At 37.4% G+C, this 18323-nt stretch overlaps 1 protein-coding gene across 1 annotated transcript; it reads right to left on the reverse strand.

The window, feature by feature from the left end:
* Nucleotides 1–10512: 10512 nt before the first annotated feature.
* Nucleotides 10513–17903, reverse strand: LOC145796308 (lysM domain-containing GPI-anchored protein 2-like). Its single transcript, XM_082881396.1, has 4 exons — nucleotides 17883–17903; nucleotides 16966–17778; nucleotides 10695–10814; nucleotides 10513–10599 (listed from the first exon to the last, which is right to left on the reverse strand). Exons 1-4 carry the CDS (start codon nucleotides 17901–17903, stop codon nucleotides 10513–10515), a joined length of 1041 nt encoding a protein of 346 aa, XP_082737522.1.
* Nucleotides 17904–18323: the final 420 nt, after the last annotated feature.

An 18323-nucleotide genomic window follows, 5' to 3' on the forward strand; every position in this document is an offset into this window, starting at 1 on the left:
TGGTCGTAGGCCATTTTTCCCGTTTGGAGGCCAATTTTCGATTTTTGGAGCCGTCGGCCGTGCGCCTCGGTTCGGGATCGCTTAATTACCTCTGATTACTCCGGTTTTTGGCACACACCTTATTTCCTCCCTTTAGAGGGACACTGTGGCCCGGGAGACCACCTTCGTGGTCATACGCCATTTCCGGTGCCTAACAGCCTGTTTTCGGGGTCCTAGACTGCGCATTTTGGCCCCCGAACCCTCGTGTTGCATCCGTCTTGGTCCATTTTTGGTAGGGACCCTATTTTCATTGTTAGGGAGGTAGTAGTATGGTGGGAGGCCACATTTTTCCCTAAAAAACCAGTTTTCTCTTTTTCTCTCTCCAAAAGCCTATTTTTCTGACAGAAAGCTGGTTTTTCTCACTTTTGACCCACAATTTCTGGCTTTTCATACCACCATTGTGTTGTGCTCATCTGGGAGGCCACCAATATGGGTAGGCCGACCAGTAATTCATCTTGACATCCTTTTGAACCTTGCTAAAAAGCTGATTTTTCTCTCTCTTGGGTCACATTTTCTGGTTTTTCACTATACAGCTGTGTTGCACTCATCTGGAAGGCCACCTTTTTGGGGTGGCTGGCCAGAAATTCTTCTTGAACCTTTTGACCCCTGGTCGGCCGACCAGGGGGAGTGGCCGCCCGGCCATTTGAACTGGCTGGCCTGCTTCTTGCTTTTTGCCCTCTCTGAATGCATCACAGCTGTGCCAGCTGTGAGACAATTGGACCATCCTCCATACACATGTATGGAGGATATGTGAAGCCCTTTTGGGATATTTTAGAGCCTCTCCTCTATAAAGGGGAGGCTGATCTTCTATGGCAAGGGTTGAACAACTTTCAAGACTTACAACTCTCTCTCTCTCTCTCTCTCTCTCTCTCTCTACACTTGAGCCTCCAAACCCTAGTTTTCTTGGACCATTTGCACTACAACCCTTAGCACCACACCTCCTCCATCCATTCCAGCACTTTGGGACTGATTTGAAAGGGTTGAAGGTTCACCAACTTGGTCCAAAAGCTCCAGCTTTGCTGCTCTTCAAGGGTAATCACCTATTTCCCTTAAACTTGTATTTTTTTGCTCCATTGATTAGCCTTACTTTCAAGTATTTATGGGCTTTGTCATAAACTAGAAAGTGTCATATTTTGAGCTCCTCTTGAATATTGATTCAGGACACTTTTCTGTTTGAGGTCTCCTACACCCTTGTATGCTTTGTCCCTCTTTGTAGGGTTATTTTGCATCATATCATAGCCCTACTTGTGAGCATTTTCGAGATTTGTCATAAAATTGAAAAAGTTTCCTTTGGAGCTTATAAACATGTTTATTTAAGATACTTTCTCTGTTTGGGGTCATCTACCCCTTTTCATGCCATATTTCCTCATGTTTTGAGCTATGCATGTGAACACTTGCATTGGCCTTGATTTGGCCTTTTAGCCACTGAAATTCAGTGGATTTTCAGTGGCTTAGATGTGCCTTTGAGCTTCAAAATCATAGAGGGGTGACCCTCTCACCCCTCATTCTCTTTACTAGCTTTGTTGGCCTCCCAAAGGGACCCTCACTTGCATGTTGTGAAGTCACTTTTTGGGCTCAATTTGGTGAGTTTCAAGGCCTGCCTTAGCTCTGTCCGGAGCCTTTTTGGTCTTATTTTGTGTTCGTAATGCATGTGTAGAGCAATTCCATTCAAGGCCTTTTGAGGGGGCCTTTCATTATATACTTCATTGACCCATTTTAGGGCCAATTTGGTGAGTTTTAGGCTTGTCATATTTGATTTCTAGAGTTGGTTTTTCCATGCTAAATGTCCTTGTTGTATGTGTTGAGTAACCCCTTGCATGGCTCTCCAAAGAAGCTCATCATTTTTGCATGCATTTGATGCATTTCAGTGGTTATTTGGGGTTTATTTGGCATGAAATACTTCTATTTTTGGCTGGTTGGATGATCCCTCATATGCTTTATATAGCTGTAGAACAACTCATGGTTCACTAGCCTATGTTGCATGTTATTTTGGCCCTTCATGTTGGCACCTTTTGGCCATGCCTTGAACTGATAATGTGCTCATTTTGGACTACCCTAGCTCTGTTTTTGGGTCTTGTGGTTGAATGATGTTAGTTTTGCATGCTTGTAGTTCAATGCACTTGCCTATCTTCGAGTTTTAAGGTTCGTTGCATGCATGTACTGAGATATTTCCATGATTTGAGCCTATCATTCATCACATTTCAGAGCTTGTTTGAATTCCATGTTGCCATGTTTTCATCTCTTTAAATGCGTTTGAGAGTCGGGCTTGTATGCCTCATTTACCGACCATTGAATGAGCTCCATTCTGTTGTATTCCGAGCCATCATTTTAGGCCATTTCCCCACTGTTTCAGATCTGCCTAGGACCTATTTAGGGTTGGTTTTGCCTTTGGTGCATTGCTTTGGGTACCTCTAGTGTAACGCACTTCACTAGTTTCGGTACCCGGCCCCCCTAGCTTGCATTGTGTGCCATATTTGTATGTTTCGGGACCATATTTCATATTGTTTTAGAGCTATAATATAGGCTATTCCATGTCATGTTTCATCTTTGCCTTGCTTTGGTACAGTGGCATTTTATACCTTAGGTTCGGTCCTTGGTATTCGTGCATTTGTGCACGCATTTCGATTGTCTCATTTCCATCTAATGGCCACTGATGCGAGTATGGCTGAGGTCCACTCATGTTGGTATAAGTCTATCGTGCATTGTGTATGCCATTTCGGTCCATAGCATTGTGTATGTTGAGTTACATGCTAGAGCATTGTGTATGACATGTTACATCGAGCATTGTGTATGCCATTTCATAGCATTGCATATGTTAGGTTGTATGTTAGTCGCATTGTGTATGCCATCTCATTTGCATTGTGTTTGGGATAGGAGTTAGCCCAAGCACGGGAAACGAGGGACGTTTCGTACTCCGAGTGACGGAACGTGTCTCAATTCCCGGTCGCCGACACTCTGGATTACCCATGATGGAGTTTAGGTCTTGTTGTGTTTATATGTGCATTCATTTCACATCGAGTCGTGCAATTCGACTCCTCGGCCATCATGCATCGAGATGCGTGATTGGTGGCACGAGGATCGAGGACTACACTCCCTGAAGAGTAGTCATGCATACATATGTGAAAATACTTTGCTATGCCCCTTTCTTGCTCTCTGTTGCAGCAAATCAGAAATCAGCAGCTTTCTAAAGCCTTGCACAGCATTCCGGCATTAATTGCAAACAGAGGCGAATCGAGGCATCGCGATGGATTTCCGCACCAGGCAACTCAAGTATGCATCTTTCATCATTCGGAACAGAGCTGAGACGGTCCATAAGCTTGCATGCTAGTTTATCCGTTTTCCTAGTTAATTTGTTAATTAATTAGGGTTTTGTAATATTTAATTATTTATTCGGACTGTATTATTTATTCGGACCCTCCGAGCGAGAGCACAATTGTAATAAGTGTGCGTGCGTGTGATGTATGTCTTCCAACCCCACGTCTTTCTCCCTTTTATTTACCAGCGTATGATGGTTAGATTAGGGCATGTTTCAATTAGCATACTTATGCTTGCATGTTTGCATCATTCATCTGTCTTGCATGCACTGGGCTCGGCGCATCATACTAACTGCATTTGTATTTCAATTCTAAATTGAATACGTGTTAGTTGTACCATCATCACATGCCATCTTTAGAATAGCCAAGCCTATTGTAATTGCATTCCTGCATGTGTTGCATTAGGCATTTCTGTATAGTTAGGATCATGCATGGATTTCTAACATAGCTTCTGTTTTGGCTTTGAGTACTCCGTAAGTGTTTATGCTTTAGCATCCTTGCATGTATGTGAGTGACTGCCATGATAGTATGCTTACCATGAGGCTACGTGCTTATGTAGTATACCTGCCTGAATGCCTGTGGGTGAAGGTTGGGTTATTTGGATTGGAACAATTCATCAATTGTGAGTTTTAAGCCCACTTGAGAGTGGCAAATCATCTTGTTTTCTAAGCCCACCCGAGGGTGGAAAAATCTGTATTTTAAGCCTACTTACGAGTAGCAAACCATTTTCAAAACAAACATGAGATATGTTGTTCCAATTCAGACGATCCGGTCTATATTTGTATGCTGTGCGCATCACATAGTAAATCTAAGCTAATAACCGGAATAAGAACGTATAATGTTTTCAAAATTAGATATCATGGTCAGTAGAGGCCGATCTTTAATCGGGCGAGTGGGGGTACTCACGAAGTGACCTTCCCTAATCGTACCCAAGTTCCCGAGCCGAGGCAACTTTAGTGATGACGGACACGTTGCCTTAGGCAACGAGTCAGGGTTTCCTAAATTTTCCAAAATAAAATATTTAGGTGGCGACTCTGTATCTAGCAAAGCAGTTCATGTTTGGCACTTCTTTCAAAAAATCTGTTTTCAAAAATGATTTGTCGGATTTGGACTCTTTGATGATTCATCGGTCTTGCATTGCACTCCACAAGATTAGATACAGGACCGTGACTTTTGAGTCCGAACTGTAGTGAGGCCCAAGGGCGCGTCTACACTACCATTCTAAACTTGACAAATGGAACACTTTAGGAAACTATTATTACCTGAAGTATGAATTTTTCCAGTGCTCAGGTGCCAAGTCCTTGAAAAATTTATGTGCTCATTGTTTACCCTCCTCTTTTAATTTTGCAAGCTTTTCATGGAACCCTACCACAGTTGGCTCGTAAGCACAGTCACCCAAACTACTTACTAAGTGATCCCTGAATCCATTATCAATTCCTTTCATTCGGTCTCTTAAATTGCTCTTCAAGTGTTGTAAGTAATAACCGTGATGAGCTGATGGGAATACCTTTGGCATAGTTTCTAACAAACCAAGATTACGATCCGAAATAAAAGTAATCTGGCGCTTACCATCAACAACCTTCCCAAGTTCATGCAAGAACCACGACCAATTGGTCGTGGTCTCTGAATCAACAATCGCAAATGCAACAGGAAACAGACCTACAACACAACACCAATATACAACTATTCGCAATATTCGAAAGTGAATAGAAAATAATATAAACGAAACAGGTCATGTGAATGTTCATATCTACATTGCCCTATTACTATTGTTATTTTTGGATTCCAGTTCATAAACATCAATGACCTGAACATTCACATTAACAACCATTAATAATTCATTGTTAATTGTTGAGTCATTGATAATGTGAACATTCACAGTATTGTTCATTAATGGATCAACTGACAATAGTATACATTGATGTGAACATTCACATCAATGTATATTATGTGAATGTTCACATTACTGCCATTAGTAGACACAGATGTGAACATTCACATCAGTGCATACTAATGTCAATGTTCACATTATTTATAATTTGTCAATCACTTATTTGTCCAGACTATGCTGCTCAATGTGAATATTGACATGAATAGACAGCTAAAAAAAATACTAACCATTATTTCCGTCTTTCGCCGTTGCCGCAAGTAGCTGACCTTTGTACTTTCCTTTGAGGAATGTTCCATCCAGGAATAGTAAAGGCCGACAAGAATTGAACCCAGGAATACACGCAGCGAATGACACAAAGAAACGACAAAACTGTTGACTACTCGTATCATAGTCAATATTGACATAACTCCCCGGATTGTACCGCATCACAGCATCCGAATTCCACCGCAGCTGGTCAAACGATAATGAGTGATCTCCATAAATACCAGCCTTTGCTTTCTCCACACCCAACCATACGACATGGTAACTCACATCTAGCCCATAATCCCTCTTCAAAATAGTCACCACATCACACGGCCGAGTCAACTTGTCCCTCACAATTTCAGATATGGTACTCGACACCAAATCCGAACTAACTCGCGGATTCTTCGATGTTCGGACATCCGTACCACAACTATACACATCACTAAACCTCTTGATGTAGAACAAACCATTTGCTCGTTGTGCTCTACAATGTATAGCCCACAAGCAGCCTCTCTCCTCCCGCAGCGCACACATAGCAGTAACTCTTGTTGTCTCGTTCTTGACGTACGTAAACTGAAACCCACATTGGATGGCATACTTACATAAAACCTCACAAAATTCTTGTGCATCTCCAACAAACCGTTGTCCCACATGCGTAATACCATTTGCCCACGGGGCTGACAACAACACCTTCTCTTTATGGTGGCAAAATCTACGTAGTGCATCAATTTCTTCCTCAACCCCCACACGCAGCGATCCCGAGCTACTTGACTGCCCAATATCACTTTTCAACTCAACCACAACTTCTACATATTGTACCCCCTTTGATTTAGCAAGCAGTAACATGTTCTGAAATTCTTCCTCATTGTCCAAATCACACCTATTAATCACAGATAGTTTACAGAACAATGAAATAGAACCAGCAGACAACTCATCCCACTTTTCACACAAACACTCCACCAAACGAGAATAACACAATGCGCAGGCAACATTTATTACAGTTGTACTGCAACCATATGTACACACCAACATCATAAAGGTATCCATCTCCTGTAAAAACACAAAACCACAACAACGAACAGTAATCAAAATCGATATGAGCATTTACATTGCGCAGAAAATAGATGACTATGTGTACAGTTCAAGTGCTAATTCCATAATTCACATTAAGAGATGTGAACATTCACATTGATACATATACATATTCTTCGAATTATATCACCCGCGCAGAACCTCATAAAACAAACATCAAAGTAAAATGACACCATCAACAATCTTCACACAATATTAACAAGATGTCAACATTTACATTGACACATATACTCTGAATTATATCACACACACAGAGCCTCATTAAGCAAACATCAATTTAAAATGAGAACATCCACATTCTTCACATATTCTACATTAACAAAATATAAACATTCACATTGATACATATACTCTCAATTATATCATCCAAACAGAGTCTCATTATGGATACATCAAAGTAAAATGAGAACTAAATATTATTCACATAATCTGAATGAACTCCCCTCCACTGGACCACGTAAAATGCATATAATTGAAAAAATAGAGCATCCGATCCATATCAATCCAAAAACAGAGCATCTGATCCATCATACGAATGAACATGTATTCATAACCAAATTGATACTAACCTTAATCACGCAATCCTACAATCGTCCAGAAACTGGAAAAAAACTGATTTGAACTAGTTACAGTCCAGCAAATGTGACAACCGAACACCTTCCTCTTCATCGTCTTCACTAGAAAATCACAGAAGCAGCCTACAACAGCAAGAATGAAACCCTAGCACATCCAAGCCTTGGAACAAGTATGCAAAATAGAAACGTATCCCTTTGAAATGGAATGGTGATGAAAAACATAAAATAGAAACTGCCAAACTGAATCAGCGTGGAAACAGGCACGTAATATGTATTAACATTGTACATATATATATGGGGGCAAAATAGTCCAAGTAAACATAGTAAATTAGAAAAATAGACTTAATGGAATAAAAAGAAAAGTTTATGGGACTAATCAAGTTATAATATTCCTTTGTGGACCTAATGGATTACAACAACTCTAAAATAAATTTATCAATAAAAATTTCATTTGAAAATAATGAATTTTTTTTTTTGATATAAATAAAAAGATATTTAGTACTAGTGACCACCACCATTGTCCAAGTTAGGGGCAGAGGCACTAAGGGTCGGGGGGTCACGTGACCCACCTGACATTTCAATATATATATATTTTTTTTAAGTTTTAACTAAACTCTAACACATAGTCCCAAATTAAACATTAACATCTCACATCCTGACTTTTCAAAAAGAAAATTGGGGGTCCTAAACTCACTGCTGGAAATTAAGCTTTTAGCGGCGTTTAAAAAACACCGCTATAAGTATCAAAAACGTCGCTAATTCTTTTTGTGACGTTTAGTACCAAACGCCGACGACGCAGCCGTCGCTATAAGTTTATGGCGTTTGGAAAACGTCGCTGTATTATTATAGGCGGCGTTTTTAAAAACGCCGCCAAATGTCCTGCCCTAAAATACTGTCACGTCACCATGATTTTAGCGACGTTTTTAAAACGCCTTCATAGGCTTTTTTAATTTTAAAAATTCCAACCGTTATAGTGGCATTTTAAAAACGCCGTCTTATCTTTCTTTCTTTTTTCTTTTTTTTTTGGTTTTGAAATTGTGCTAATTTTATGTGATTGAACTAAAAGAACATTAATAATAAAACTAAATAACACTAATATGAAATAATAACACTCCCATTCAAATAACAAATATAGCATTAATTCACTTTCCCATTCAATTTAATATAGCATTAATTTCCCCTAAAATAACATATATAGCATTAATTTTCCCACAAAATAACATATCCAAAAATTGAATTCACAATTCTCAATCAAAAAATTACTACCTTATATACAAAGCCACAAAATAACATTACCCTCCTCTCTCTCTCACCACTCCCCCATTTAATACAAACAATAAGAAGTGAACCAAAACACCCACTGTCAGATCCAAGGAAAAAAAGAAAAAAATAAGAGAAATAAAAAAACCAAAGGATTTTAACACAAAAAATCCTGAAAAAATTGCTGGCCCTTTGGCAACTAATTCAGAAGTTGTGGTTGGATCCGATGACAATTTGGTAAACAACTTCTTCACTTGCTCAACAAGGTCCTCATGCTTCACAGCTCCAGAAGCAACAATTACCTAGAATATGACTTTTGGAGAGACAGAAGAAAAAATATCATTTTCTCAAATGTCGATCCTACTAATCAATTTACAAATCACTGGTCAGAATAGAGCACTATAGACCTAAATTTTAAATGAACCTCAAACAAACAAGAAGAAAGGAACATACAGTCTGCGGGCACATAATTGATAGTTTTTACCAAGAATGAATATCAACCTATGAAGTAAAATCATAGAATGGTTTATTTCATTCAAACAAGTGTCGAGAAGGAAAGATAGAATAAAATCAGTCAATCACTGTCACTAGCATTCAATATGAGCTATTGATGGCATTCAGTTAAAAGATTTTCTTTAGCAGTCACAATATTAATTCTTCAAATCTGTAGAGAGGGCAAGGTGGTAGCTGAGACGTCTCTTTGTAAATTGCTCCACTGGTGTAGTATAAAATATGTGCTATTTTTAGCAGACCATATTCTACATTGTCGGAGTGTTTTACGTTGTGTTGTGCTTCTTTAGTACTGCTACACCTAAATACTACATCAATGAAGTTGCTCTAATGTTCTTGTCATGCATCAACATGTCTTCTATGACCCTCAATCAAAGAAAAAAGGAAAAGTAACAGAAGGAACTCATGTAGTACCTTTAAGGCGTAACCACCCACACATTAACTCATGAGCAAGAATCGCACCTGTCAGTAATCTGTATAAAACGAAGATGTGTCCATAAGAGTTCATAACATTAACCAAGGTTTGCCACTTACAAGAGTGAAAAATGGAGAGAATTCATTTGTTACATTTTTCTCGCCTACAATAGCTTCATTAAGGGCTTGTCTTTTGACCAGAAGCATCGGAATTTGCTGGTCTAGTTGCATGTTCATTCCTTCATAGTAGTCTCTAATGGCATGGTAGAGTGGTTGGCAATCACCAGTATCCATGATAGAAGATTCCATGCACTCTAAACATGGACTCCGTCCATCTCCTAGAGATACGTATCTTACATTCCAAGACTTCAGAAGGGGAAGAAGTGGGGAACCAACATCAACAATAAAAATAAAAATAAAAATCATCATTTTGAAAAATAAAATAAAATAAAAAACAAATGCTAGCTTAGATTAGTACCTCCAAACGCTCACAACTGCAGCATCGGGCCGTGTTATCATACTCATGTGAAGGGCAATATTTCTGGGACCAAAATGGGTGGCACCTGTACTCTATCAAACCAGCTCCATTTGTTGCGATCTGAGAATATGTGAAAGTAAGATTATAAACATCAATATGAAGATTGCTAGCAGTTATGATCGACAGCAATACACAGTTGATAGTTTCAAGATAGATGGTCTAAACTAGATCTGTGTGATATGCATATTAACAATTTGTATATTCATTTTTTTCTCAAGTATTCCATAAAAGAAAACTTATGTGGTTTTGCAGGAGATACTAATTTGTAAGCTATCTTACCTCAAGTATTCCATGTCCAAAACTACTCTCCCTAAATGCACTCCACTCTGGTTGTCTGTCCCAACAAAATTTGCCTTTTGCAGGGCCAGGCGAGAAATTCAAATGGCATACCCCTCCAATTTCTGGTAAGTATTCTGTGGTGGACATTTGTCATCTGCATGATCAACATCAGTTGTTTCTATGTTTCCGCCATCTCCAACTGTTATGTAAATAGGACCACATGGGTCAAGTGTATAATTGTAGACTCTATTCAAACCAACCCAAGGCATGAGAATATGAAAAGAAATATGTGCACTGACCTGCCATATATGTATTGGGCCAAGAAAGCTGAGTCTAACAGGACACAACTTATGAATTTCAAGATCCAACAAGACCCTTGTAACGAGCATAGGAAATGATAAGTACAAAAATGATGGCACAAAATGCCCCTGCACAGATGACCACCTGGTGCCATCAAGGAAATGAGCATTTAAGTCAAAATTAAAACTAGCAGTTAACAAATATATTGCCAAATTTAACAGGTGAAATTCCAGGCATACCCATTTGAACATGTAGCCGTAATGATCATTCCATGTATATGGAATATTCATGCCAAATATTCCGGCCACCAAAGAATAGATGGATAAAGAAACAGTTCCTGAACTTAGAAAAAGCTCTAGCTGCAGCCATACAGTAAAAATATGAAAAATTTCTATTAGAATTCTTAGAAAAAGCTCAGCACGGTAACAAGCATAAAAAACAAATTACACGACAACACTTATTAACAAGCATAAAAATATGAAAAATTTCTATTAGAATTCTTAGAAAAAGTTCTTTATTCTTTTAATTTATTGACAGTACTTATTAAGTGTTTCCGTATTTTCTTTGTCTCGCTTTGTTGTTTTGTAATTTACCGACTCGCGATTCACTAGATTGGGATCACACAACACAGACTTAGGACCACACTACAATATTTGTGTCTTCTTTTCATTGTTTGCAGGTAACTTTATTTATTATTTTTACTTTTAAATAAAAATTATGAGTATTAATTTATAGTTATTTGTTAAGTTTTGATTTTGCAAAAGCAGAAAAAATTATTTGTTATTATTTATGATAGAATAAGAGATTTTGAAGTGCTAAAATTATGAATTTTGATTGGTGGTGATTTATGTTAAAATTAAGAATTTTGGTTTGTTGTTGTTTGTGTAAAAATTAGGGATTTAATTTGTGCTAAAATTAAAAATATTAATTTGTGCTAATATTAATTTTTTGTGTTCAATATTAGCTCGAAAAATTATTATTATATTATTGTTATTGGTTAAAAAAAAATTAAATTATAATTAATAAGTGTCCCTATATTAAATTTCTGATTACTGGTCCAAGTACATTTCTATTAGCCAGTACACATACAAGCCCCACAACACCGTGTGGCGAAAATAAGACTTGTTTGGCTGGGGAAGTTTCCTTCAATTTGTGGGCGGGGACGAAACAAGATAGGGTGGGGGAGGGGGAGCATGGTGTATACATTAAAAAAAATATTTAATTTTAATACATTACTGATAAAAGATAATTTCTTAGGTAAGATTTGTGAAAAAATAATAATTTAGGGCAAAAATAAATCTAACAAATTTATTTTTCGTATAAATTCTTTTCTAAAGTTTTGAATTATTAATAAAACTATTTTGTTTGTAGACAATATATAGTACATAAAAAGTATACATTTGTCTTTGATATTTTTTTTTAAACAAAAAAACTAAAAAATTGGTGGGATACACCTCTTCTGTTGATAAAAATGACTAAATTATATTAATGCTATGAAATAGCATGAGAGAGTTGAAAATTACATCACTATACATTATGAAAAATTAATGAAATAGATAGTCAATAAACAAAAATGCTTCCGACCTCCATTTTAGTGACCCCCACGGACCGCTAGCTGACGTGGATGGGGTCATGTGAATGAAAGTCCACACAACCATCTCATCCTTCATCTCTCTTTTTTCTTTCTCATCTAGGGTTGAGCAAGGAATCCGTGAAATCCGTAATTCGATCCAGTCCAGTCCAATCCAATAGGTTTGGATTAGTTTTTTGAATCCGTGGTTTGGTTCCGGATTGAAAAATTAAAAATCCGTAGTTCACGGATTGGTTCTGGATTGAACCCCACAGTTCCGGATTGGAACCGATCCGGACCGTATACAAATAGTGTATATTTTTATTATACACCATCCTGCATAGTATCTTCTCTTATTTCATACAAAATTTAAATCCAAGCCTAAACTTGCATAGTATCTTCTTTTATTATTTTTGTTTGCTAGTTTTTAGTGTTAATTTGTAATGGTCTAAATATTTATGGTGGAACTAATTTTCTTATGATTGTTTAAATTCTAAAACAGTTTGTCGCTATTATGAAGGCTCCGTTTGGCAAGAGCTAAACGGGGCTTTTTTGGCTATTTTAGCCACAAAAGACAAAATAGGCTATTTTAGCCACAAAAAACAAAATATCACATCCAACCCATAATCATTACATTCTTCTCTCACAAAAAAAGTCAAAAAAGCCAAAAAGCCAAAAAGCCCTTCCCAAACCAAACTTTTTAGCCCAGGCTAAAATAGCCAAAAAAGCCAAAAAGCCAAAAAGCCAATCCACTTTCCAAACGGAGGCGAAAAGATATGTTGCTATTGTGAAACTAATATGGTACTATATTTATATTTTTATGAAATTAAAGTCTTATATATATTTTTTTGTTATTTAATTATGCAAATCCGTGGTCCTAAACCGATCCAATCCGTGTTTAAATGGATTGGTTCGGATTGGCTCCATGATTTAAATGGATTGGATTGGTTCTAATTTTTCAGGATCCGTAGATAACGGATTGGTATTGGTTTTACTCCAATCCGGTCTAATCCGGACCATGCTCACCCCTATTCTCATCTGTGCAAACCATTCAACCCTCCTCTCTTTCTTCTCTCTTCACTATTGCTCCGGCCACCACCGCCGTCACCGAAGTATCGTGACGACGACAAGGAGATCCGACCACCACCATTCGTCATCGGGTTGCCGTGTTGCCGTTCGTTAGTAGAGAGAAAGAGAGAAGAGCTTTGTGTTTGCTGGGTTTGGTGTCGACATTGGAAAAAGGAGTTGGGGAGGGAAATCAACGGTCGGCATCGGCGGTGGATAGAAGAGAAAGAGAGAGACAAAGACAGAGAGAGAGAAAAGGAAAAAGAGTTTTTAGAGAGTGAAGGTACGGAGGGTATATGTCATATGATATAGAGAGAGTAGAGAGAAAGTAGTGAGATAGAGAGAGAGAGATCAGAAAAGTTTCGGGGTGGGGAATGCTGGAGTTTTCAATCCCTGGTTGAAAGCCTTGACGGATTACCAGCCTACATTCATTCTTCATAACTAACAACTCAATTTCATCATATTTATATGATATAAATGACATGCGTATCACCAAATTCAATCAAATGTTCATTAGAATTCTTGCCATTTCTAAACCTTCATTGCGGATTTACAATGTATTGAAATGGGTTTTTGAAATTTCAAGAACAACTCTTCTTTCCCTTCTCATTTTGGGTTTTTAAAAAGTTAGTCTTGGATTGGAATAGAATGGAAAGAAAGCAAAAAAAAAAAAAAAAAAAAAAAAAAAAAAAAAAAACATATATGTTGAAGGAAATAGATTTTGGGTTTGGGTTTGATTTTGGATTTGGTTTGTGGTGGTTATGGAGCTCCTCCTTTTTCTTTTTTTTTCTTTTTTTTTTTTTTGCAGTTTACAAATCTAGCAGAGAGGAGGCTGGGAAGAGAAGAGAGAGAGAGATGGAGGAGGAGAGAGAAAGGGAGAGAGAAGGTGAAGGAAACAGAGCACAACACTGTTTGGTTTGAGTTTTTTGGACTAAGTTTTTTAATTTTTATGTTTTTTTGTTTTTAGTGAATATTTTTAAAATTTTAAATATTTTTTTACTTTTTTAGATGCACCTTATTTAGATCTATCTAAAAAGTAAAAAATTTGTGAAAAAATATTTAAAAAAAATAATAAATATATAAAAATACAAAAAATGTACTGAATTTTTATTTTTATTTTTTGTATTTTTGGTATTTAGTGAATTTTTAAAAGGTTTCTTTTATAAAATTTTTACTTTTTAGGTATATTTATGTTAGATATGTCTAAAAAGTAAAAAAAAATTGCTTAAAATATTAAAAAAATTCAGTAAAAATAAAAAATATACGAAAAATAAAAAAATAGAATTTTCTGAAAAGAGTTTTTGAAAAACTCTAACCAAGCATTCTGATTTTTTTATTTTATTTCAGAACGCGTGTGTTCACGCTTTGCATATTGCAATAGTCCAAACCAACTCTAATCCACAAGCCACATCACTGGGAGCGGTGGGGGTGAAGTTATTGAGGGTGTTTGGTGGGGCTTTTTTGAGCCAATTTATAGTTTCTGACTTTTAAAAAGTTATTTTAGACTGTTTGGTTAAATTTATTTCAAACAGTTTCTGATTCTAACAACTTATTTTAAGTCAAAAAAACTGATTCTAAGAAGCTGCTCACCCCTTGCTTCTGATTATCAACTTCTGTTGTGGATATGTTAATTCACGGTTATACTCTTAAATTTTTTTGTTTTTTATTTTTTTTAAAATAGAAAAAGACCCAAATGGACTATAAAATATTATTATTATTTTTTATGAGAAATGTAGACAAATAGTGAATAATAAAAAATAAAAATTAATTGAAAAAGCTACTTCACAGCTTATATAACAAACACTACCCAGCAACTTAAATCTATAATCTAACAGTTATACCAAATAAATTAACAGCTTTTGATTAAAGTCATAATGTATAATCTGTTAAGTTATAATTTATAATCTGTTTTAACAGTTACACCAAACAGTACCATTGTGGGGGTCTGTAGCGGGGCTGGTTAATAAAATCATTTTCAAAAAACTAGGAGGTAATCTTAATATACATTCTATAGATATCATAAAATATGGAGGTACCAGTGTAATTTTCGAGAACTTGCTGCCCGGGGGAATGAGTGTGGACAAGTCGTCTCTATGGTTGCTTTGGCTGTAATGTTCATAGTTTACATACTCATAGCATAGGTTGTCTACCGCCATCTCCAACGTTGCATTAAATTTATTATTAAATTTAAATTTGTTAATTTTTTTTTTATTCAAAGAGTTTTATCATATCTATATTATATTGAGAATATAAAAAATATTTCACCAAATTGAATAGTGGCAGAGGGAGTGAAGGCTCAGGAGAATTAGGTGCCCCTCTAGATTTTGAGATTTTTTTTTTTTTAAATTTTATAAACATAAAGAAAATATTTTAAATAAAAAAAATACAAAAATATTATTAGAGCGAAATATCAATGAAATTTTAAAAATTATGAGAATAATAATGGTTATTTTAATTGAAAATAAAGAGACTACTGTAAACTATATTTTCTATACTGTAAACTATATTATCTATAAAATTTTTTGAATGTAACGGTGATGTCATTATTATTGACATGCAAGTATAAGTAATCTCACTATAAAGATATGAAATTTATAAGATTGTTAGTTACATTTGATATGTAAGATTCACTCTCTATATGTTTATATACTATTAATTGGTGATATCACATATCAATGATAACGTGGTATTACCATTATATTGAATTTTTAATTAAATTTTATATAAAAAAATATTATCATTATATAATTTATCTTAAGGCTTATATCTATATATTTTTTATATTGTTCATGATACACTAATTACAAATAACATTATTTTTTTGATGTTTCTCAAAATCAATTATAAAAACTTGAGTGTAATATTTTTATAAAAATTTTCAACATTATAATTAATAAGTACTCCACAAATTCAATTTTTTGGCTCTGCTATTAAAACTGAAGATGACGGACACCTTTCAATATTTGACACCTTTCAATATTTTACTGTGCATAGCTATGGAGGAATTCGCCAACTGGACGACCGGCCTAATGTCCACCCGGTCATCCTCTTAGTTGAAAAATTCCAGGCCAGATCACAGACGAAGAACCCCAGACCAGATCATCTATCAATCTTCTGATCTTGCTGTTTCCTCCATTGACCGTGTAGAGATCATTGCATGAATATCACGAGATTCATCTCATTTTATTATATTTAGCTTTGCTTTCTCTACTCTACTTTTTTTTTTTTCTTTTGTTTCTCAATTCTTCTAAACCCTTGTCTTTGTGAGAAATGAGTACTCGAAATTTGGAGAAAATGGCCTCGATTGATGCCCAGTTGAGGCTTTTGGCTCCTGGGAAGGTCTCTGAAGATGACAAATTCGTAGAGTATGATGCTCTGTTGTTGGATCGATTTCTCGATTTAGTGTGTTAGCTTTATGTTAGTGGTTTATACTTTATGTATAGTGCAATGTTAGTGCTTTAGATTTTCATCATTACAATTTGTAAATCGTCTCCTATATAAGGAGCCCCTAACCATATGAATACATACAATCTATTCTACCTCTCTATACATTATTCAAACATGGTATCAGAGCTAGGTTAAGAATCTAGTAATTTCGCTTCACCGGCGGGCGGCAACCTCGCCTTGGCCGCCCGCCGGACCTCAACCTAGTCCGCTGGAATTTTCTACACATAGCTTCGAGTTCTTCGCCATCAACGGCGGCAACATACTCCCTGAAAGAGAGACAGACAGGACGATCTTGAGCCATGGCACCACATTCTCTTCACAGACAGGTGCCGACACGGCAATACACCCACCGAAGCAACTTGTTCCCGACACGCCAGCAACTGTTCTTACAGACCTCTCTCTCTCGGAGGCAACCCAGCAACACCCACTCGAGCTTGCTCTCGGAATGACTTGAACATGAGAAGGTAACTCCAGCTCCAACTGTGCAGACTAGACTTTGAAGCATTATTCCCAGAACCTGAACAAGTGGAGGAGTCCAGCATTGTGAGGATTGTTTGGTTATTGTAACCAGCATAGGCACAAGTAGTACAACTTGATGCGTTTCCAAGGGTTAAATTTCCTGAACCTTCACATTGCATAGGAGGGCATATTCCCCAGAGGGATGATTTAGCTTGGGATGGTTCACATTGTAATGTCCAGTTTGCTGCATCACACTTGCACATCACACAATTTCCAGCAGTGAAGACGTAAGTGCCATTAGCGACAAGTAAAGGGTAGTCCAATGAGCCATTGCGCACCATTGATGCACAAGCTTTAAGGGGAACATCAAAAGGAGTAGCGGCTTTAAGTTGGTCAGAAGAGGTTAAGTTATTGAGTTTGAGCAGGGTGTCGGCAGAGGTATTGAACTGCTGTGCAATCTCAGCCACCGAGCTCCCAGCTTGCACCACGTGTCCATAATGAACGACTCTCTGACCCTCCACTTCATCACAGCTACACGGCAGTGGGATCCACAGCTCCTGCCCTATCTCAATCAGATTGGGGTCCGATATATTATTGACGGCCTGAATCTCCGGGTAAGTCACCAATCCCGAGAACACCTCCGCCGCGATGTGGTAGAGTCCGTCTCCGGCCACCACCTTGTAAATCGGGCGCCGGTTGAGGGGGATTCCGGTGCCGTTGTTGGTGCAGTGGCAGGTGAAGGGGATTTTGATCAACTGTTTGGCGGACACGGTCTGCTCACCCTACTATCAATTTTCACGGTAACGGCTCGGGCATTTAATTGTAACGGAAGCTCCGGAACCACCTGCAATGGCCTAGTCGGCTACATCTCACCCAACGCCACCACTCTGTCCAACATCACAACCATGTTCGGCATCCCCCACTTCCGCTACCTCCTCGGCGCCAACCTCTTCCTCTCTCTCTTTCGGCACCTCACAGACCCATGCATCACACCCTCTTCCTCTCTCTCTTTCGGCACCTCACAGAACCATACTCAGGCACACTGCCACAGCCCACACAGCATACACAGACACACGGCAGCAACCTATTCCTCATTGAGCACACAGACACTCATCACACGCCTGCACATGGCCGACACACACTCAAGAGACCCACTCTCTCTCTCTCTTTCTTTTTCTTTTTCATTCCTTTGCTCTTTGCTGTTCCCACTCACGACCAAGCCAACCTGTAAATCTCCACCATTCTTTTTTTTTTCTTTTTTATTCTTTCCACTCAACTTTCTTTTTTTTTTTTTTTTATTATTTTCCTTCAAAAGACTTTTGGCCAA

Source organism: Camellia sinensis, chromosome 7, assembly GCF_055761805.1.
Source record: "Camellia sinensis isolate YWXY chromosome 7, ASM5576180v1, whole genome shotgun sequence".
Taxonomy (NCBI): domain Eukaryota; kingdom Viridiplantae; phylum Streptophyta; class Magnoliopsida; order Ericales; family Theaceae; genus Camellia; species Camellia sinensis.